The 22,416-nt window shown below is 45.0% G+C and overlaps 2 protein-coding genes and 1 pseudogene across 3 annotated transcripts; 2 read left to right on the top strand and 1 right to left on the bottom strand.

Annotated features, from left to right (window-relative positions):
* The first annotated feature begins 57 nt into the window (after positions 1-57).
* LOC120685518 (cytochrome c-type biogenesis ccda-like chloroplastic protein 2) lies at positions 58-9,271 on the top strand. 2 transcript variants are annotated; one of them, XM_039967500.1, is made up of 14 exons: positions 58-219; positions 312-392; positions 498-554; positions 1,009-1,136; positions 1,273-1,358; positions 1,459-1,490; positions 1,698-1,859; positions 2,133-2,205; positions 2,510-2,610; positions 2,860-2,916; positions 8,135-8,170; positions 8,317-8,363; positions 8,744-8,815; positions 8,945-9,271. In XM_039967500.1, the coding sequence occupies exons 3-14, from the start codon at positions 528-530 to the stop codon at positions 8,994-8,996; spliced, it is 873 nt and encodes a 290-aa protein (XP_039823434.1). In that variant the 5' UTR covers positions 58-219; positions 312-392; positions 498-527; the 3' UTR covers positions 8,997-9,271. The 2 variants fall into 2 exon arrangements, with proteins under 2 accessions (XP_039823434.1, XP_039823435.1); XM_039967501.1 differs by lacking the exons at positions 2,133-2,205; positions 2,510-2,610.
* A 1,551-nt stretch (positions 9,272-10,822) lies between these two features.
* LOC120685517 lies at positions 10,823-11,737 on the bottom strand (annotated as a pseudogene).
* Positions 11,738-13,151: 1,414 nt separating this feature from the next.
* LOC120685516 lies at positions 13,152-20,912 on the top strand. The gene is made up of 2 exons (XM_039967499.1): positions 13,152-14,329; positions 19,245-20,912. The coding sequence occupies exons 1-2, from the start codon at positions 13,305-13,307 to the stop codon at positions 20,692-20,694; spliced, it is 2,475 nt and encodes an 824-aa protein (XP_039823433.1). The 5' UTR covers positions 13,152-13,304; the 3' UTR covers positions 20,695-20,912.
* The last annotated feature ends 1,504 nt before the right edge of the window (positions 20,913-22,416 follow it).

Raw genomic sequence — 22,416 nt, 5'->3', positions numbered from 1 at the left:
GGCCAGGAATATCTAGGAGAGTCACCTCCAATTCCAATCTCGTTGTTGCTCTCAAAAAAAAAAATTCCAATCTCGTTGTCGTTGGCCGTTGCTTCTCCACTCCGCCCACCATGCTCTCCGCCATGGCCGCACGCCCCGTGTCCGCGAGCAGCTCACGCCGCCGCCCTCTTCTCCCAGCTCAGGCTGTTGCTGCTGCTTCTGGGCCTTCCTCTTCCCCTGGTACGTCTGCGCCCGCCGCTTGCTCGGGCGCCATTATCTGATTATTCCGCCTCTTCCTAAATTTTTTTTTATGTTTTTCTTTGCCCATACAGCGGTTCGTGGAGTCAGATCGTGGGCAGGAGCGAAGCGCTCCCTCCTTCGCCCGTGCCCGATGCTGCTAACATCTGCGGCAGGTAGCTCCGAGCTTCCCTGTTCTCACTTCCTGGCATGCTTACTTCGGTTGCAGTCTGTTCGATGGAATGGCCGTGACTGACATGAAGGCGATGTGTGGGTTGCAGTGGGGAGTTTGGTTGCCGCTGGGGTCGCTAATGCTGCCGAGCTATTGGATCCCTCTGGTTAGGAGAATCACACGTGCCTTCAAATATGTTACATTTTGACTATTTAATGTTCATTCGGGAGTTGTTTGATCCTGATTACCTGTGTCAAGTTATGATTAAAGCATGGCTAATTTGTCAAGCGATATTATTATCATCCATTGCATGTATCACTTGTAATGTAGTCAATTTATGTCTCTTGTTCTTTCTTTTTGCATCCATTAGCTTCAACTTCCATTACCGTGATTATATAACCCCGATACTTCAACATGACCCCGTATCACGTATCCGATACGTATCCGCGTATCCGTATCCGATACTTCGATACACTTTTGTGCCTTTAACTTTTGCAGAAATTTGATGTATCCACGTATCCGTATCCTTCCGATACCGATACGTGTATCCGTATCCGTGTTGCATAGCCGTGATATATTTATAGTGCATTAATCCCTGCAAACTGCTTGCTTTTCACCAGCACGGATCATCAGAACTTCTTTTGGCTGATCTTGGCATCGGAGATTGGTTTGGGGGTTTGCTGTTTTCTGCTGGACATCAGGCTAATGAGGCTGTTCAGGATCAGCTATCTGCTCTTAGTTTCTCTAGGTCTGTTCTTTTTCACTTCTGTTAACTTCTTGTTGACATTTCTACCTCCTTGGCATTTTCAGTTTTTCTGCCTATTGCCTAATGCTCGCATCTCTTATGTCTCACCTTTACCTTTACCTTTACCTTTACCCTCCAGCTTGGCTGTCATTTTCGGTGCTGGACTTGTAACTAGTTTGTCTCCATGTACACTCAGCATTCTGCCATTGACCCTAGGATATATAGGTGAATATAGTGGTTATCGTTTGAGATGGTTGTTAGATTCATCTTCAGAATTAGTCATCACTGATGACTCTGACATAGTTATTTCTTCATAAACTTTTAGGTGCATTTGGCTCTGGAAAAGGCCGAACCGAGGTAATTTAAGATGAATGAACAAGTGATTCTGTATGCCACATAGAAGTTAGGATGCATATTTCTGAAAACTTACCTCCACTAAACCACTTAGTTGAGCTATTAAGCCTAGCATTTATAATGATTAAAGGTTGAAATTTCCAGCTGGATACTTACCTTGATATAATTACTTGTATGCGAGTATGTGACATGGCTTTTCCTATCTATTAGGTTATTGGAAATTCAATAGCATTTTCATTAGGATTGGCAACAACCTTAGCTATTCTTGGTGTTGCTGCTTCGTTTGCTGGAAAGGCTTATGGTCAGGTTGGACAAGGACTCCCAGCGGCTGCTTCTGGATTGGCCATCATCATGGGACTGAACCTTCTGAAGGTAAATCACTGCAAAATGAAAATTTGGATAAACTGGAGCATGTCAAGGAAAATTTCTTCCTGCGTCCTTTCCTTAAGTTAAATCATTTATGAGCAGATTTGATACATGTGTTTCTTGGTTTCTCATTATATCGGTAGTTTGTTTTGGATAAACTGATTGTAGTGGTAGTTCAATCTGATGAAATCACATTTATGCTTTTTATCTTGTTTCCATATTATTAGCATGTAAATTTCACCTTGATGTTTTAATTTCATGTTATTATGTATTTAACAGGTAGTTGAGTTGCAACTTCCCTCCTTTTTCAACGATTTTGACCCTCGAGCTGCTGCTGCTAACCTCCCTTCAAGTGATGCCTCCTGACATCATCGTTTATTTAAAGGGCGTACCCAGTGCCGTAGGCTTCCCGCACTGTGCGGGGTCTGGGGAAGGGTTGTTTTTAAGCCCCAAGCCTTACCCACACAAATGTGCAGAGGCTGGGGCTCGAACCCGGGACCTTCCGGTTACAGACGGTAGGCTCTACCGCTGCACCAGGCCCGCCCTTCTGACATCATCGTTTATTTCCTATCAAAAAATACTAATCTGTATATCATTATGTTTCATTTACTCAAAAATAATATCTTTCTTTTGTCGCTTATTTTATATTATGTCAGGTGTACAAGCATATCTTGCTGGTCTTACATTTGCATTAGCAGCATCACCTTGCAGCACGCCTGTTCTTGCTACCCTTCTGGGATATGTTGCCACTTCAAGAGTATGTATTATTGAATACATAAGTTGTCGCTGTAGTCAAAAGTTTATTACTGTTGTTTAAACTTCAACACAATGGAGGACACTGTCAAAGTTCTATAATTGAGTCTCTGATTAATTAGTAAAATTACTAAGTTAGTAAATCACATTCTGCCATGCGGGACTTTGTTATGGATTATATGCTTCCCCTAGCTTATGTCTTTCAGAGTGATAAGGATATCTTGCCACCACAACTTCAAACTTTTTCTGTCAGGACCCCATTATTGGAGGAAGCTTGTTGTTGACATACACAACGGGCTATGTTGCACCTCTTCTTATTAGAGATATATTGTTGTATTTCCTTGTATTGAGTTTACTTGTACTCCAAGCCATACGGCAATATATAATAGAGGTCACCCCCCCTCCTTTGGGTGTGTGGTGTTTCCCAATTCTCTACATGGTATCACGAGTCCGGGCCAAACCCTAGGCCGGCCGTGCCCCTCGCCCCCCCTCCGCTGCCCTAACTCGCGCGGCAAACCCTGCCTGCGCGCCCACCCACCACCTGCCGCCGCCAACCCTAGGCTGCGGCATCTCCTCCTCACCCCTGCGCCGCCTCTCTGGTCGGCCCCTCCTCCCTGCGCCACCTCCCTGGTCGCTCTTTCTCCCTGCGCCCTCCTTGGTCGCTGCATCAACAGATTGCATCTGCAACAATCTGTTGATGTCCTGTGTCACCAACGACGGTGACACACTCGACGACGGTGACTCTCTCCTCGACGGCATCTCCTCCCTCTTCGTCGACGACACCCAGCCGCCGCCGATCCCCATGGCTGCGTACGCCGCCGTCTCTGTCCAGGCGCATGTCCCGATCAAGCTGGAACTCCGCTCCTCCAATTACACCAAGTGGAGCAGCTTCTTCGAGGCCATGTGCGGCAAGTTCGGCCTCCTCAGCCACATCAACAGCGCCCCTCCCCCTGATCCACGCACTGATGCATGGAACGAGGCCGACTGTGCCGTCCGCAGCTGGCTCTATGGCTCCGTCACCGAGGACGTCCTCGACTTCACCATGGCCGCCAACCAGACAGCACGGGACCTTTGGGTCGCCATCTCCAACCACTTCCAGACGAACAAAGCTCCTCGTGCCATCTTCTTGAGTCATGCGTTCCACGCAATAACTCAAGGGGATATGTCTGTCCACGAGTATGCCCAAGCCCTCAAGAAGGCCGCTGATGCTCTTCGCGACGTCGACAAGCCTGTTGCCGATTCTGAGATGGTTCTCGCCCTTCTCCCTGGCGCTGATTCTCGCTACAGCACCACTGGAGAGATCATCGCAGGAGACGCGACCATGACCTTCTCCAGGGCTGTAGATCGGCTTGCCCTCCAGGAGCTCCGACTAGCAAATCAGTCAAAGGTGGCTGCCTCCTCCGCCATGATCGCCTCCTCCTCGGCTGGATGCGGCTCCTCCTGCCAATCTGCATCATCTTCGACCTCTGTCACGCAGCAGCAGCAGCGCCCTCCTCAGCAGCAGCAGCAGTGCCCACCTCAGCAAGGCGGTCAGCAGCAGCAGCGTCGCAGGAGGGGCAGACGCTCCAACGGCGGCCAGCAGCAGCAGCAGCAGTCGCCTCGCACACCTAACCCTAGCGGTCCTTGGGTCTGCATCAACCCATGGGCTGCTTTCCAGGGTGCGCAAGGTAGCAGCAATGGCGCACAATTCCAGCACGGCGGTCAAGGCATTCTGGGCGCCCCTCCTCAGGCTCACGCGACGATCACCTCCCCTCAGGCGCCAACTCAGTCCCCTTCGTGGGATCAGGCTGGCCTGATCGCTACCCTCCAGCAGATGGCGCTCGAAGGCAATGCATGGGTGATGGATACTGGAGCTTCTACTCACATGCACTCCTCGGAAGGTATACTTCTCTCTCGCCTCCCAGCTGCTTCCTATTCAATTACCGTAGGCAATGGTGCACATATCCCTGTCACGTCCCGAGGTTCTTCCGTTCTAGCCACAGATACGTCTAGATTCATTCTGAACAACGTGCTTATCGTTTCATCCATTATTCGCAACTTACTTTCTGTTCGCCAATTCACTCGCGATAATCGTTGTTCCATTGAATTTGACGCCTCTGGTTTTTCTGTTAAGGACATCCGGACGGGACGAGTGATCCTTCGCTGCGATAGTACAGGCGACCTCTACACCATCCCATCAGTTGCCCCCACAGGCGTAAAAGCCATGCTTGCCGCCTCTTCATCCCTGTGGCATCGTCGCCTTGGTCATCCTGGTCCAGCAGTCATAGCTACTTTAAAACAGAACAATTTAGTTTCATGTAATAAAGTAGATCGCTCGCCTTGTCATGCATGTCAGCTTGGCAAGCACGCGCGTCTTCCGTTTGCTACTTCTACTTCTCAAACTACTTCACCTTTTGAGATAGTTCATTGTGATGTCTGGACCTCGCCGGTTGCTAGTATTTCTGGTTGTTCCTACTACTTGGCTTTGTTGGATGATTTTTCGCATTATTGTTGGACGTTCCCGCTTAAGCACAAATCCGATGTACATCAGCATATCGTTGATTTTATTGCTTATGCTCGCACTCAGTTCGGCCTTCCCGTTAAGTGCTTTCAAGCCGATAATGGGACTGAGTTTGTTAACCACGCCATGCACACCACCCTGCGCACAAATGGTGTTATCTTTCACCTCTCCACAGAATGGCAACGCCGAACGCATCCTTCGAACTCTTAACAATTCAGTGCGAACCCTCCTCATCCATACCTCTATGCCGCCCAAGTATTGGGCTGAGGCGCTAGCAGCAGCCACCTATCTACTTAACCGGCGCCCCTCCTCCTCCATTAGTAACGCGATTCCCTATTTTCGCCTATATAATGCTTATCCCTCTTATGATCACTTGCGTGTCTTTGGTTGCTTGTGTTATCCTAACCTACAGGCCACCTCTTCACACAAGCTCGCTCCACGCTCGACCGCATGTGTCTTTTTGGGATATCCGCCTGATCATAAGGGTTATCGCTGTTTTGATCTTACAACGCGTCGCATCATTATATCTAGACACGTTGTGTTTGATGAGTCCACCTTTCCTTTCGCTCGTGAGACTCATCCACCCACCACCAGCTCCTTTGATTTCTTACTCGGTCGCGACTTGGATATTGCACCTTTGTTTACTAATCATGCAGCTGGTGGCTCTCCTACGGCTGCTTCGTCTTCCATAGACGTTGAGCAACCGTGCTCGGCACCTGGTGGGAGCGGTGTTCAACCCCCACTAGGGCCCTCGGCGTCTTCTTCTCCGAGCGGGTGTGGTTTCGTGCCCCCGACCGGTCCTTCGGCGTCTTCTTCTACGGGCGGGATGGATTCCAGCCCACTTCCTGCGCCAGCAACAGCAGCTGATCCACCTGCGCCTCCTGGAGCGCCTGGTGCTGCTTCTGGTGCGCCTGCTGGTGCTTCTTCTGGGATGCCTGGAGCGCCTGGTGCTGCTGTTCCTGCTCCTGGAGCGCCTCCTGGTGGTGCTGTACCTAGCGGGCGCTTCGGTCAAGTCTACACTCGCCGACCAGCTGCTGCTCCTACTACTACATCTGTTCCTGGACGCTTCGGTCAAGTGTACAGCCGCCGACCAGCTGCTGCTTCAGTGCCCTCTTCGCAGCCTGGTCGCCCTCTTCGCGAGCTCCCTCTACCGCAACTGCAGGGCCACTACCTAGGCCCTCTTCCGGCGCGATCTTCAGAAGCTCCTCCTAGAGAGCTTCCTCCACTTGAGCCTCCCCGACGTCCGATGAGTGGTTCTCCTCCACCGCCGGTCCTTCGCCGCATTACTCGACTCCAGTCTGGTACAATTCAGCCAGTTAGTTACAGGAATTTGTCTGCTGATCATGTTGTTGCTTCTCCCGTTCCGGCCAATTATCGCAGTGCACTTGCGGATCCTAATTGGCGAGCAGCTATGGCAGATGAGTTTCAGGCTCTGGTTGATAATGGTACTTGACGCCTTGTTCCTCGGCCTCCTGGAGCTAATGTGTTTACTGGCAAGTGGATTTTCAATCATAAATTTCATTCAGATGGTTCTCTTGCACGTCATAAAGCTAGATGGGTTGTCTGTGAATTTTCTCAGCAGCATGGCATAGATTATGATGAGACTTTCAGTCCTGTGGTCAAGTCTGCCACTATTCGTACTGTTCTTAGCCTTGCTGTATCTCGTCATTGGCCTATTCGTCAGCTCGATGTGAAGAATGCCTTTCTGCATGGACATCTAGATGAGACAGTGTACTGCCAGCAGCCTCCTGGTTTTGCTGATCCTTCACATCCAGATTATGTTTGTCTTCTGCAGAAGTCGCTTTATGGGTTGAAGCAGGCTCCTCGGGCATGGTACCAGCGATTCGCTACATATATTCGTCAGTTGGGGTTTGTTCCGTCAGTCTCCGACACTTCCTTGTTTGTTTACAAGGATGGCGCCAGCACTGCTTACCTGCTTCTCTATGTCGATGGCATTGTTCTCACTGCTTCGTCGACAGATTTGCTTCTCTCCATTATTGGTCGCCTTCATGCAGAGTTTGCTATGACTGATCTGGGTGATCTACATCACTTTCTGGGGATTTCTTTCACCCGTACTTCAGAGGGTTTATTCTTGTCCCAGCGACAGTACGCCTCAGATCTGCTACAGCGCGCCGGTATGAGCGAGTGTCACTCTACCTTGACGCCAGTTGATAGCAAGTCCAAGCTGTCTGCTACAGATGGTCCTCCGGTTGCGAATCCTTCAGAGTACAGGAGTATTGTTGGTGCACTGCAGTATCTCACTTTGACTCGTCCTGATTTGGCCTATGTTGTTCAGCAAGTCTGCTTGTTTATGCATGATCCGAGGGAACCACATCTTGCACTCATCAAGCGGATTTTGCGTTATGTCAAGGGCACTCTGGACGTTGGTCTTTCTTTGGGAGCTGGCTCTGTCGACACACTCACCGCATATTCTGATGCTGATTGGGCTGGATGTCCTGATTCCCGACGATCCACCTCAGGCTACTGTGTATATCTTGGAGATAAATCTGGTGTCTTGGTCCTCTAAACGCCAGACTACAGTTTCTCGTTCCAGTGCTGAGGCTGAGTACCGGGCAGTGGCGCACGTTGTTGCTGAGTGTTGTTGGCTCCGACAGTTGCTTCAGGAACTTCATGTTCCCCTCGCCAAGGCTAACGTTGTTTATTGCGACAACGTTAGTGCTGTATATATGACTTCTAATCCCGTCCATCATCGTCGCACAAAGCACATAGAGATTGATATTCATTTTGTTCGCGAGAAGGTGGCTTTGGGAGAGATTTGGGTCTTGCATGTCCCGTCTTCTCATCAGTATGCTGACATCATGACTAAAGGACTTCCTGTCCAGTTGTACACTGATTTTAGGACTAGTCTTGGTCTTCGTATAGCTCCGCCTACGACTACGGGCGGGTATTAGAGATATATTATTGTATTTCCTTGTATTGAGTTTACTTGTACTCCAAGCCATACGGCAATATATAATAGAGGTCACCCCCCCTCCTTTGGGTGTGTGGTGTTTCCCAATTCTCTACACTTCTTATGGCAGCTTCTTTTGCTGGAGCATTGCAGGTATGGATGTTGTCTATTTCTTCCTGCCCTAGCTATTCCAACAGGATTTGAACCTTGAATTGTTCTCAAGACTGCACTAGACTAATAGACCAAATTTGTTAATCCTCTTTTATGCCCTTCATAATTAACTTAGTTGCCTTATGTAGAGTTTGCTGTCATTCAGAAGATATTCAGCATGGATAAACCCAATCAGGTACCTACTTCATACTGACTTTTGGATATTTTCTGTTAAATAATAAATGTTGAGCTCAATATCCATTCGCATATTGTGCTTTTTAATCGAAGTCTTAAGCTTTCTAACTTTCAAATTGCACACTCTGTCCTTGCATAACCACTCTGATGCTACGCCATAAACTAGCTAACTTAATTTACTCTTGGGCTTTGGATATATAGATTCGCTAAAGAAACAACACACATGAAATGACATATGAACCCTTTTTTTTCGATACCACACATTGAACAACTTTGCAAGCTACTGAGCTGATGTAAAGATCATTATCAATTGCTCCTTCCAAAGTTCCAATACTCTTTCCTTTACTAGGGATACTTCTTGCACTAACATTTTGTTGACAGTGGTGCATTTCTACTTGGTGGAGGTGTCTACACTCTTCTGGACAGGGTGTTTCCTGCAACGTCAATGGCAATGTAGGACACTGTTGGACAAGAACTGCAAGACAACAGTCTATTGAACATGTGATAGCAATGTCTTCAGATGTAAAGTAGGTTATGATGGATCACTAACAGAGTATTGTTGGTTTTCTCTACAATGTACAGGCGTGTAAACGATTCCAGACAGCCAAGACATCTTCACCTCACTAGTCTGTAAGGGCCTCGATAATTGGAGGTGTGCCCTGTTAAAATTACTTATATCTGGATGGATGGATAGAATACATGGAAATCCATATATGCGTATGTACATAAGGATCGGGGTTTGAACCAATGACCACAACTGGTCATCAGGTCATGTGGCGGCCCCAAATTCAGTGGTCAATTCCTTTTCAATTCTTTTTCGTCAGTGTGTTTTCTGTAGGGTGCGACATTGCAGAATACTTCTGTTAATCGTAACAATTGGACATGATATGGTGATCAGACAGTTATATACAATCAGCTTTATGGGCGTCAACGCCCAAATATCCTCTGGTTTAAATTTTTTGCACATAGCTGATGCTGAAAAATAAGTGAGGCGATGCATAACTTATCCTAATGCGGATATGTGGAGAGATGAACATCTAATGGTTTATGGGTCTAGGATGCTGTATTTACCGTGCTTCCACTACCATTCAAGTGTATCACTTGTGGAGCACAAAACTGCTATCCGCCCATAATATTTTTGTTCCTTATAACCATCATTTTTATATACAACCATTAAAATAAAGATAGACAACCAATCATTAAAAAAAATCGTGCTCAATCTGGGGGACTTCAACATGCTGCTGTGTGCTGGCTGTCACATTCAACTTCTCTTTACTCCTAAGATTTAGTCAAGCTCTGTCAAGCATCCAAGATTTAAACACGACATTTAATCTTCTCACACATAAATTCCTAGCCCGACTTCCTTCGGATCAGTTTCTACCATCCAGGAAGGCCTGCCAATTCAAGTGGATGAACATGTTTAGCTCAAACAAAACATGAGTAGGAACATTATGTACTGTTTCTTAGGTTGGCAAAAGAGAAATCACTTGCTCATCACGAAGTTGCTTTAATTACCCTTGGAGTAGTATGTACCGACAAGAAAATTGGAATTTTTTTTTGCGAGGAACACGAACCGACAGATTAATTACATTTTCTCTGTGAGAGTTTGGAGACCCATCAAGGAAAATAAGTGGCACACGGGACAAATACAGTTTCCAGTAGTGTTGGCGCCTGCTCCTTATGAACCGCCAGTGAAAAAATCGTCACCATCAGGAAAAATCGTCTCTGTACCAGGGTTTACCTTCCCGACCGGTCCGGCCAAACCGGAGGAGTCCGGTTCCGGTATACCGGTCCGGTTTGGTAGGTTACCGGTTGGAACCGGTCAAATTCAAATTTGAATTCAAACTTCACAGTTCAACCGGTTCGTACCGGTATACCGGTCGGTTAGACCGGTATACCGGCCGGTTTGACTGATAACCGGTCAAATTCAATTTTTTTTTTCTTTTTTGGTTTAAATTCAAATGCCCGCAAAGTATACTAAATAAACGTTTGTATAACATATTTTAGTCTAAATGAACTCTCCAACCCTCTTTTGTACTACTTTTACATTGTATTTGTATACTTTTGTATGCACGTTTTTTTTTGTTTAACTTCAAATCGCCGCAAACTATACTAAATGAACGAATTTTTGAGAAAATTTGACACCATTAGATTTGTCGCACCTTGAAATATTTTTAAGAATTTTTTGGAAATTTTTTATTTTTTTGAATTTAAATTTAAATTTTGAATTTGGGCCGGTTTGGTACTGGCCCAAACCGGAACCGGTCCGGACCGGTTTGACCGGTAATCGGTCAAACCGGACCGGTTCCCACCGGTTAGGTGAACCCTGCTATGTACCCGTGCACAACTCCAGAACAAGTATAGATGGCATTTTTAAAAGACGAAACCTGACCCTAGAAATAGCACCTCATTCGTCCACGTCATCTATTATTTTTAGATCACCGTCAGATTTCAATCGGACAACAAAAATAGACCTTCCAGCAGGCATCTCCCGAGCATTCTTGAGCTCTCCTTGTCCTCACTGCGCCTCCGTCTCCTGCGCCCAGCAAGCATTCTCCGCCCTCGGCTAACCACACCGCTCGCACCTTCCTCAACCTGTCGCACTGTCTGCCTCCGCGCTCCCTCCACATTCTGCTAGAGGCTCCAGAAGCACACCGATACCCCGCACGTCTGCGACTTGGCCGCCGCGACCACGACGTCGAGCACCTCCAGCAGGGTGACGACGATGCGGCGGTTCACGGCGCGTCGCGCATGCCGCACGGCCGGGTAGTGCCCCGGCACGGCGTCGAGGTGCAGCAGCACGAGGCACCTCCGAGAACCGGGCCCGCTCGCGCTCATCGCTGCGGACAGCGTCCACGGTCTCCTGCCGCCGAAGCAGCCGCTCCAACCACATCGCCTCGGCGTTGGCCGCGCGCACGGCCGTGCCGTGCCGCCGGACCGGATGCCCGTGGAAGCCTGGAAACCGCGGCCGCGTCAGGCGGCGGCCCCTCCTCTCGAGCCCCCTCCTCCGGTGGGGACATGATAGGATTTGCTCGGTGGCCTTGTAGGCCGGCTTGGGGTTGGAATCGACGGCGGCGAAGATGATTTGGGAGGTGGAGGCGTAATGGTAGGATCCCATGGGGACCTGGGACTGGGAGTGATGGCCGCTTTGGATCACGGTGAACAAGGAGAATGCACTCTCTCTGCAGCTTGTGCTGTTTGCTTTGGTCCAGAGTTTGCTTTAATCACTCGATGATTTCCAGAGTTTTTACCCAGAAAGATGACAGGGCCAAAGCAATAACCAAAATAGTCAGCTAGTAATATGTGGCGAATAGTTTCATTTTATATCCATGGCTTATAGAGAATAAAGCTTCAGTAACAACAGAAATTTTCAGCAATGACTACACGTACCGCCAGAAAGATAACTGGCCAAATTCTTTTGATGTTCAATGTCACATTCCAGGACAGAAACCACATCACAGCTCCTAGCGGCTAGCTCCCAACACGCGTTCCAGAACATAGACTAAAAAAATTTAGAGAAGAAGGGAAGGTATTTACCTAGAAATATATTTTTCAATGACGTAAATAATTTTCAACAGCTTGTTCGATAATTGTTCTTGAAAAAAGAGAAGCTAATGTGTTGCTCTTATTTTTCTTCTCTTCATAGCAGATGACAAAGTGGTATGAACCGAACTTCAGAGAAAGAGCTCCCAGTAAGCACAACATGCATACATAATTGAAATACATATTGCAGCAAAAACTATATTTAGCGGGCTGATAATAAAAGCAATAATGTTGCAACAGATCCACACAGAACTTTCCAATCGCACTGATGATAATGTAATAAAATAATACTATCTGCTTAAATTATAACCACAAAATGAAATGTAATTTTACCAACATATTGTAATTGATTAGAAGCTGGCTAACTGGATCATGAGATAGCCCAAGTGGGCGCGGCAATGCCGCGCCTATGTTTCTGGTGAGGAACCGAAACCTCCCGTGCGGGGGGGTGGGGGTGGGGGCGGTCTTGCATGCTGTTGCGTGCGAATACCTTATGCAAGGCTGGAAAAGATACTCCTGGCTCCGCCTTACAGTGGACAGCGTGCCCGTAGTTTGGGAAGCAAGATTTTTCTTCATTCTGGGTTGGGATGGGGGTACGGTGGGGAGCTTAGAAAAATGACAACTCAGTACCTATGAATAAATTGGCAAGTAGTTGCATTGACGCTATGGAACCATGCATGCTGCCAAGCCAACACATGCATGCATTTAATTTGCATGCTGCATGCAAAGCCTGGCTCCCGCATTCTCTGCACAGCAAGGATTTTGATTGGCCCCGCTGGCTGCATGCAAGCCTGCTCGCCGCATTTTCCTGCGCCTTGACAGATACTACTATGCGACATCCTTTCCCAACTTTTTTCAAAAACGTGAGACGGCATATAAAAAAAAACGGAGGGAGTAGTAGTCTGGATGCAAGGACGCCATACATAATGGGAACGTATCTAGTGCAAGCACTCCTTTTATTTGTTAAGTTTACGCTTTTGCTCAGAACAAACAAAGTGTGCACGAGGCATGAGGGACCGAAACCTTTCGTGCTGACAATCATCATTGCATCAGACTACCGAATGCAAAAGCTAAGGGCATAAAACATACAGATATATAAAGTCGATCATGGAATGACAAGGGAATATATAAAGCTAAGACTGAAATAAGATGACTTGATCAAGTAATGCCATTATTGGGACGCACGCAAGCATGCATCGATCAGCAGCTCTATAAATGCGTAGAGCGAGCTCAGCCCATGGGTGTCACTCACAGCTTCTCTTCACCACATTCCCAGCAGAATCCCAGCATCCAAGCAGTGGCGAACGCAGGAAATTAATGACCAGCGGGAGGGGCTTCTTCCTCCTCTCGCCTCTCCTCTCCTTCTTCCTCCTCCTCAAATTTGTAGTGGGGGTTTAGGATGGCCTCCATAGAAATCACGGTGGTAGCTAGGGGGGCTCGAGCCCCGCCCACCCCACCGCTAGGTCCGCCACAGCACCCAAGAGCAGAATTAATGGCAGATCCGGAGGCGATGGAATACCAGCTGAAGAAGTACCTGCTGCTGCTTGCCACCCTGGTGGCGACGGTGACCTACGCGGCGGGGCTCAACCCGCCGGGGGGTTCCTGGCTGGAGGACGACACGTCGGGAGGGCACTGGCACTTGGCCGGCGACTCCATCCTCCGGAAGACCGACTACATGCGCTACATCGTCTTCTACTGCTTCAACGCCATCTCCTTCGCGGCGTCTCTCATTGTCAGCCTCCTCCTCCTCCTCTTGCACCAGGGCGACCGGGGCTGGCTGCTCAAGCTCACGCGGGCGGTGATGATGGTCGACCTGATCGGCCTCATGGGGGCCTACGCCGCCGGAGGTAGCCATGACAAGTTCACCACCATTTGCGCCTCCGTCCTGGTTGGCGGCACCTCCGCCTACTTGATCTTCGTCGTCCCCATCTTTATATTTAAAGAAGGCCAGGAAGCATCGTCGCACAACCGCGACGAGCAATCCAAGCATGAGATGTTGTTGGTGCTCGCCATCTTCGTGGCGACCATCGCCTACGTGGCAGGGCTCAACCCACCCGGTGGCTTCTGGCGGAGCATGCAGGACGGCCACCACACTGCCGGCGACCCGGTGCTGCAGGGCTTGCATCCAATCCGCTACAAGTTCTTCTTCTTCAGCAACACCGCCGCCTTCGTCGCATCGCTGCTAGCTATCACCTTCGCTGCACTCTACGAGAAGTTTGAACTCAAGGCTGTTAAGGTTCCGCTGTATGTGCTCATCATCACGGCGATCTTGGGCCTCGGCGGCGCCTACGCCGCTGGGAGCTGCAGGGACAGCAAGCACACAGCCTATGTTCTTGCCCTAATTGGCCCAGTTCTTGGCTGCATCGTTCTCCAACGGTTTCTTGCCATCAAGCTGGAAGGTCGCTTCGGTTTTGATAATAACGGGTATGCAGTATTGATCTTTATTATCTTTGGCAAGCGTAGTTTACATTTGGAGTTGAAATTTCCTTTGGCAAGCACGCGTTACCAGATTTGAACATCTTGATCTTTAACAATTCAAACTTGTTGATATATCTTTGACACAAACTAGCAGCCTAAGAATATGTAGATTACTGGATCGTCAATCAATAATGCTCCTACATTGATTAAAATCTGAGGAGACATAAGTGATATTGAAAGTCTGAACAAATTTAGAACCTACAACTAATCAAAATTGGTTATTTTTTCTTTGTCTTTGTTCAATTTCTAACACAACGATACTCTGAAATCTCAATCCCATTATGATAAATTCAGCAATTACTTTATATATTTTTCCATCTACATTCATAGTTCGCCCTTTGCATTGGACCTTCTCATGTATTAAATATTTGTTTAGTTGAAGGTTTTGCTTAAGTTATGTTAGCTCTTGATGAAAATTAAGTCTTGTGACTTCATAAATCTGGATTTGGGATTTTAAAATTTGATAATCTTACTTCCTGAAATCTTTTGATTCACATGTTAAGTTCAAGCCACATTGTTAATTGTTACCTTCTATTAAAAATTCTCCTTTTATAATTTTATTAAAAGTAAATTCAAAACCATATACTATACTCCTATTTATTACAATGGCTTAATAAATAGTTGTTTCAGCCTATAACATGATGCTCAAGATTCTAAATTTCCTCTGTGAAATAACAATGTGTATAGTAATTTTATCATTAAGGATAGAGTGCTTAGAATCAAACTATCAATGTAGATGTTCTTTAATGTTTTAGTCAAAAGTTATAAATTTTATCTATAGTAACAACATACATAATTTATTATTATAGAGTACAAAATAATTTATAATAAACTGCTAGTACCATTGGTATATGATTTGTTAAGGGGACATATTTCAGGATTGCCAAACTATAAAAATGTATATTAATATTGGTAGAATTGTGTATTTGGAAATAAATTTATAGGCATGCTACTTAGTTTTTTTCTCAAGATAATATATGTTGGTAATTTAGACATAGATTTGAGGCAATATTGTATTTTATTTTTGGTAATAGTAGCCAGGTATTAGATTCAAATTTAAGTAGTTACTTAGATTCTCTATTAGAGGTGGGTAATTTAGACATAATTAAGGGGTAACATTATATTATCTTTTAAAATACCATAGTTAGGGCAGTCCCAATGGTATTTTCTTCAGTATTAATTAGGGTCCCAAGTAAGAAAAATGCTGATGTGGCACTAGAATTAAGGAGGAGAGAGAGAAGAAAATAGTTTATTATATAAGAAACCATGTCTATACAGAAACCAAGATATGAAGAGTTGTGATAGGTAGATAATAGGAGAGAGGAGATTTGAGGAAACCATCAATTAGAAATATAGTTTCCATATGTACGGTCTACATTAATGACAAGTATTGAAACTATCTCATAGTTTCATAGTTAGGACTGCCCTTAGGTGATTTATATGAAGACTGAGGGGATATTTTATGTTCTTTTTTCATAATCAAGTGGGTAATTTTAAGAAATAATCGGTATAGTGGTTATTATCATCATCAATGATTATTAGAGTTTGTTGAATTGATGCACGGTTGTTTAATTATGTTTTTAAGAATTCTTAGGATTTTTTTTTCTAGCATGTATCATAAGAAATAATATGGATGTTGCTTTGGGGCCTCTAATTATTACTAATAAAGTTTACCATTCAATTAGTCTTTTAAATATTTTCATATGATGTCAATTTCATGGTCACGAACAATATAACATAAGTGGTCCAAGTTTGTATCATAGAAAACAACGTCAGGTCAAACCGAATAATATACATTTATTTGTAGTTATAGAATTATGGAAAACAGTAATATAGCTCTGTTGTGTATTTTAAGCTATGACTTTACTTATAAAAGTTTGAAAAGTGTACAAGTAACTACTCCCCACGTCGTAGAATATATGGATTATGGGTTTGTGTGCTAAGTTAAATTATACTAAGATAGACTAAATTTATAGAAAAGAATAATAATGTTTACAATATTCAACGGGCACCATTAGATCCATTATAAGATATATTTATAATTTGCCATTTTGGTTTGTAGATATTAATACTATTCTCTATAAACTTGATCAAATTAGAAAAGTTTAACTTAGGACATCGTTTACATTTCATGACAGCAATGTAAAAAATAGCGCGATATAACGTCGAAATAGCGCCGCTATAGCGGCTAGAAGCAGCTGCCGCAATGATATTGCACATTTTTGCGCTATGGGCGCTATCGCCGCTATAGTGCGCTATAACGCCGCTAAAGGGAATAGCTTAGCGTTTCATATAGCGGCGCTATTTCCTGGTTCGTAGGTTGTGGCCCAAAACTAAAGTTTTAAAGTTTTAATAATCTTTCTTATTACCTTATCAGTTTATCACTTTTCGAGACTTATGAGTTTAAGGTTATTTGACTGTAACAATTGAGTGTACGAACAGTAAGAAACTTATGGGATATATCTCTATGAAGTAATGAAGTATAATCCCATCATCTTATCCTGATGTTTGCTTATTATGTAAAAAAAAATAGTGCGCTATAGCGTTGAAATAGCGCGCTATAGCGTCCAGAAGCAGCTGGCGCTACTGCATATGGCTGCCGCTATAGCTCAGCTATAGCGCCTATAGTGTTTTGGTGAGCCTCCTGCTAAATTCTATAACTCGCGATTTTAAACCTTGCATGACAGAGATAATAATAAATGTGCACATGCTCACCAAGAACCATTTTAATAATCATTTTACCGACAGGTTCTCGTTTTTCTCTGCCTTCATTATTCTCCCGTGATTGTGTTTATAACTTTTTGCTTTGTGGTTATGTGATTAGTTAAGATAGTTTTTCCTTCATATGATTAGAGACTTTCTGATTGTATAAAATATTATCCAAATATATAATGGAGGACAATTTTATTCACTATAATTATTAACCTGATAGTTTCTACCCTTCATGTTATACTTGGAGTTGGAGGTCTACCGGTTAGTAAGACACTTCGTCCGTCTTTCAATACATGATGATATAAGGACAAGCTAATTAGTTTAAAATAAACTAATTAGATTATTTTCATAATTTCTAGGTTGCTAATTTTGATGAAATTAGGGGTTTCTTTAGAGTATTTTTTATAATGGTATAGGTGGGCAATTTATACATATATTTAGGGGTTACTCTATTTTTTCATAATGGCATTGGTTGATAATTTAGTTGAAGATTAGGGTAACTTTTGGTTATTTTTTATATTGCATGGCATAGCTGGATAGTTTTTTTTTCCGAACCGGGATGCACCCCATTTCTGTTGTGAACGGAAATCATAAATAGAGGATCGAGAGAAGCGGTTGGGAGAGAGGGATAACTAGGCATTACAGCACACCTAACTCAGATGACCAAGGCTAAACACTCCCAGCATCCTAGACTGGGGACTTATCCTAAGAGAGAGCACTAGTAAGCTAATAGAGATTATCCTTAGTTTGGTACAATTCAAAAGCAACCAAAGCAGATATGACTTTCAATACACAACAGATCTCTTCTAGGATGAACACCACCCTTCTTATCATCCTCTTTAGTGGAGGTGATCTGAAGAGGAGGGGGCGCTGAGGTGTTAACAACAGTTGAAGGGCAGTCCGGAGGAGCAAGTTCGCGACGTCACCCACCTTGTCCCTGATTCCATCCTTGAGGAGCCCTGCCCATAAAATAATAATAAGCTCTTGTAATCACATTGCAGTGGTGTTTAATTATCTTTTTTTATCGAAACAGGCTCTGTTTGGGCATTTCCAAATTGACCAACATGCAGCTGCAGTTAAAAGAACATGCATCCATTTATCTTTGGCCTTTGGGAGCCACTTAAGTGGCCAATTCCAGCATTGCTAGATGGAGTTTGGAATTTCATTGGCCCCAATCAAACATGCAATGACTCCCCAAATTGTTTTAGCAACCATACACTGGAACAAAAGGTGGTTAATGGATTCATCATAGGAACAGAAATAGCATGTGGGGCTCCCTTTCCAATTCCTTTTTATCATGTTATCTTTGGTGAGGAGGCTCCATTTTCCAAAAGCCACATGAAGAACTTTATCTTTGGGGGATACAAAAATTAGTACCAGCTAAGAAATAGCTAGGTAGTTTAGATATAGATTGGGAGGCGGTTAGTATGGGTTATTTTAATAATGGCAAGGGTGGGTAGTTCTTTTATAAAAATAAAACAAATACATTGACTATTATTATCTTATTATTTGGCCAACAAACGGAGCCTCCACGTTCGCTCTAAGGCCTAGAAATTTTCACGTTAATCAGAGAAAAATAGAAAAATAAAAATTCACACCACTGCCATTACAATAAAAATTAGCCTAAAATATCCGTGTGTCTAACTAAAAATTACACACCAATGTCATTATAAAAAATTAAATATAAAATATCATTTAGCTATGCATCAGTTACAAATATACTATTAATAAAAACTAAAGCTAACAACAATCAATCAATATAAAAAAATAAGAATAATTATATGCATAATATTATTAAAGCTCAACAAATCAAATTGTTATTATAGGTAGATCATATTTGAATTGTTTTAACCAATAATAAGATATAATTTACGATAATGAACAGAATGATGTATAATAACAAATAATATAATCTTTAAAAAATAGTAAGGATACAACGACATGCAATTTTTTGAATTTTCAGTATTAGCCGCACAAATGCGCGGGACATAAGCCTAGTTGCAATGATAATTGAAGTTGTCTACCCAATTAATTGCCGAGCGTTTCTAATTTTTTTAGAAAATTTTCCACTAATGTTTTGTCAGCAAAAAATAGTTATATATTATTCTAGAATGCAAGTTATTTATACATTATTTGTGCAATTTATTAGGTCGGGGGGCAGCGGAGAACGTAATGGTCTGGAGAAGCCTCGTGAAGTCATTCAGTTGCTTGCCACTCTTGCGGCGACGGTTGCTTACCAAGCAGGAGTGGATCCACCTGGTGGCGTCTGGGCTGACAGCGGGGAGGGCCACATCGTAGGAGACCCAATCCTCTTGACGACGCATCCTGGGCGGTACAGGGTCTTTTTCTACTTCAACTCAGCGGCTTTTGTGGCGTCCCTGGTCATCATGGTGATGCTGCAGAGCAAGCGCCTCGTAAGAGGACACGCGCTGGAGGCGGCCATGATCCTGGACCTGTTTGGCCTCATAGGCGCGTACGCCGCCGGAAGCAGCAGGGACACAAGCACCTCCATCTACACGCTTGCCATTGCTGGTGGTGTCCTTGTCTATGTGGTGATCCACATTGTCTTCACACTACACCCCAGTAGTGAAGATAAGAAGAGTGATGAAGAAAAGAAGCAGGAGAAGCAGAGTGAGGAAGAAAAGAAGAAGGAGGATCAGCTGGAGAAGAAGCGTGAGGTGCTGCTGCTTCTTGCAATCTTGGCTGCAACACTCACCTACCAAGCTGGCTTGACCCCGCCCGGTGGCTTGTGGGAGAATGACAAGTTTGGGCACCGCGCTGGCTTCCCAGTCCTCCTAGACAAGTACCCTCGCCGTTACAAGGCATTCTTCTACTGCAACGCGGCGAGCTTCATGGCATCCGTGGCTCTTATCGTCCTCCTCCTCAACCGAAACCTGTATGGGCCGGGCATCAAGTGCTACGCGCTCTTAGTCTGCATGGTGGCCGGCATGTTCGGCCTCATCGGTGCCTACGCTGCCGGAAGCTCCCTGCATCTGGGAACCTCCATTGTTGACCTGGCATTGGTTATTGGGGTTTTCGCCATCGTAGTCTATGTGGCAATCATCCGCCATCGTCAGCAAACACAAGGTGCACAAAGGACGACGACACAGAATCAGCAAGAGGAAAAGAAGAACGAAGAGTTCGACATGATGATGGCCAAGTACCTGATGCTGGTAGGAATACTGGCTGCCAGCGTGACCTACCTGACGGGCCTGAAACCACCGGGTGGCCTGTGGAGGGAAGACGGCGCTGGGCACGATGCCGGCAACCCGGTGCTCTACGACGCCGACAAGCATCGGTACAACGCTTTCTTCTACAGCAACTCCACTTCCTTCATGGCTTCCATCACCGTCATCGCCCTCTTGCTTTCGCGGATGATACTTGGAAGCAACAAGCCTCTTTGGCCCATGCACACCGCCATGCTGCTGGACATGCTCGCCCTCCTGGGAGCCTACGCGGCAGGCAGTGCTCGGGACTGGTGCACGTCCAAGGATGTCGCCCTGCTTCTCTTCCCTATACTGGGCTTCGTTTTGCTGCTCTTCTTCTGGAAGAAACAACCACAACCTCAACCTGACCAACATGGACATGCTCAACACTGATCTATCTGCTGTTATTGTTGTGAATCGTTTTCTGCTTGTTTGCTTTAATAATCTGTATAATAATGTTTTTAGCATACTTTCTAATAAAGTTGGAATCCAAGGTGTGTGCACAGATGTCGAGTTGTTTGCCCCCTTATGTATTCTTTCTGTATTATTGCTATATAAGAGAATATACTGAACAAAAAAAAATTCTACGGATGTCATTATGTGGAACCAAATTAACACGTACTCCCTCTATCCCTATTTAATTGTTGCTATGGGAAGCGTGTTGGTCAAATTTTCTTAAGTTTGACTAGGTTTGTAAAAATATTAGCAAACATTTGTATCTCCAAGTAAGTTTATTATGAAAATAGATTCAATGATCTATCTAATGATACTAATTATATCTTATAAATATTAGTATTTTCACGTATATATTTGGTAAAAGTTGAGTATATTTGATTTCTCGGGAAGCGAGAACGATAGTTAAAAAGGGATAGAGGGAGTATCTAGATGTGGATATAAACCATTCAGCAATAAGTTGATATAAACATTGACATCCTGAGTTCAAGTATCTCAAGAGTCAAGAGTAAGCATTTGGTAGTAAGTCGATATAAATCATGCATAACCATAACATATTTGGATGCAAACTAACAAACACTTTTATCAACTTTAGCACTTGGATTGTGCAAATAAACAATAATGGGAGCCCTCACTACTACAGAAAGTTTAATCTCCGCCGGAACTTTTACTGCCGGTTATGTGACAACCGGCGGTGATATATCACCGCCAGTTAGCCTGAGGGCTCCCAAAAGGGTAACTTACCGGCGGTGATAGATATAAGCTCCCGGGGTATGATCCGGTGGTGAACACAGTACCAGTCTTCACCGTCACTTCGTACGCCGAACCGGCGGTGCTAAATGTTGCACCGCCGGCTAATCATCCAATGCGCGACGCACAAATAAACCAGCGGAGATAAGAAGTTTCGCCACCGATTTCAGGATGGAAGGACGCACCGCCCGTTAGAGCCGGTGTTGAAACAAGCTAGCACCGTCGGTTCGACATATGATCCGGCGATGGAAATCTCAATGATTCGAAACACCGCATTGTCCGCTGTGCCGGCGGTGATCAGAAGTTTCACCGCCAGTTTGTTCGGACACTGAATTCCACATGCTGCGATCCGACAGTAAAAAACAGATATCAACCGCCGGCTGTCGGTTTAATCCGGCGGTGGTAAACGGCTGAAAGAAAACCCCATTTCCCTCCTCTTCTTCTTCACTCACTCAGCTTCTTCAGCCGTGGCTCCCCCCACCATTTTTGGCGACTATTTGTTCGTGAAGGCTGTCAATTTTCAAAGGATGTTCTAAGGTTGGTAACTAACAACCCTTTTCTGGTAACTAACAACCCTTTTCGTAGCTAGCTTAGTTCCTATGGTTAAATTGTAACCGAAAATCATCCTTCTTCCTCTTAGAGTGCTTCTTGATTTTGGAGGCGGCTTTTGATTCTTGATTGTTGTGCGCACACCAAACTACCCTACGGTCAGTATGTATCCTATAGTTTAATTGTATTAAATTGAATGACACATCTCTACAACATGAAACGTGGGTTCATTCCCTGGCTTCTCATCGCGCCACGTCGTCCGGAAAAGCAGCGGCCGTCCGATCGGGCCATCCAACGGCCACGGGAACGGGCAGCGCTCGCCGGGCAGCCGCGCTCAGCCGCCGCACCTCCCGCTGGGCCGCC

This window comes from Panicum virgatum, chromosome 8N, assembly GCF_016808335.1.
Source record: "Panicum virgatum strain AP13 chromosome 8N, P.virgatum_v5, whole genome shotgun sequence".
In the NCBI taxonomy this organism is placed as follows: Eukaryota; Viridiplantae; Streptophyta; class Magnoliopsida; order Poales; family Poaceae; genus Panicum; species Panicum virgatum.
Note: the sequence above shows the minus strand (reverse complement) of the source record. Positions and strands in the feature narration are given on the sequence as shown.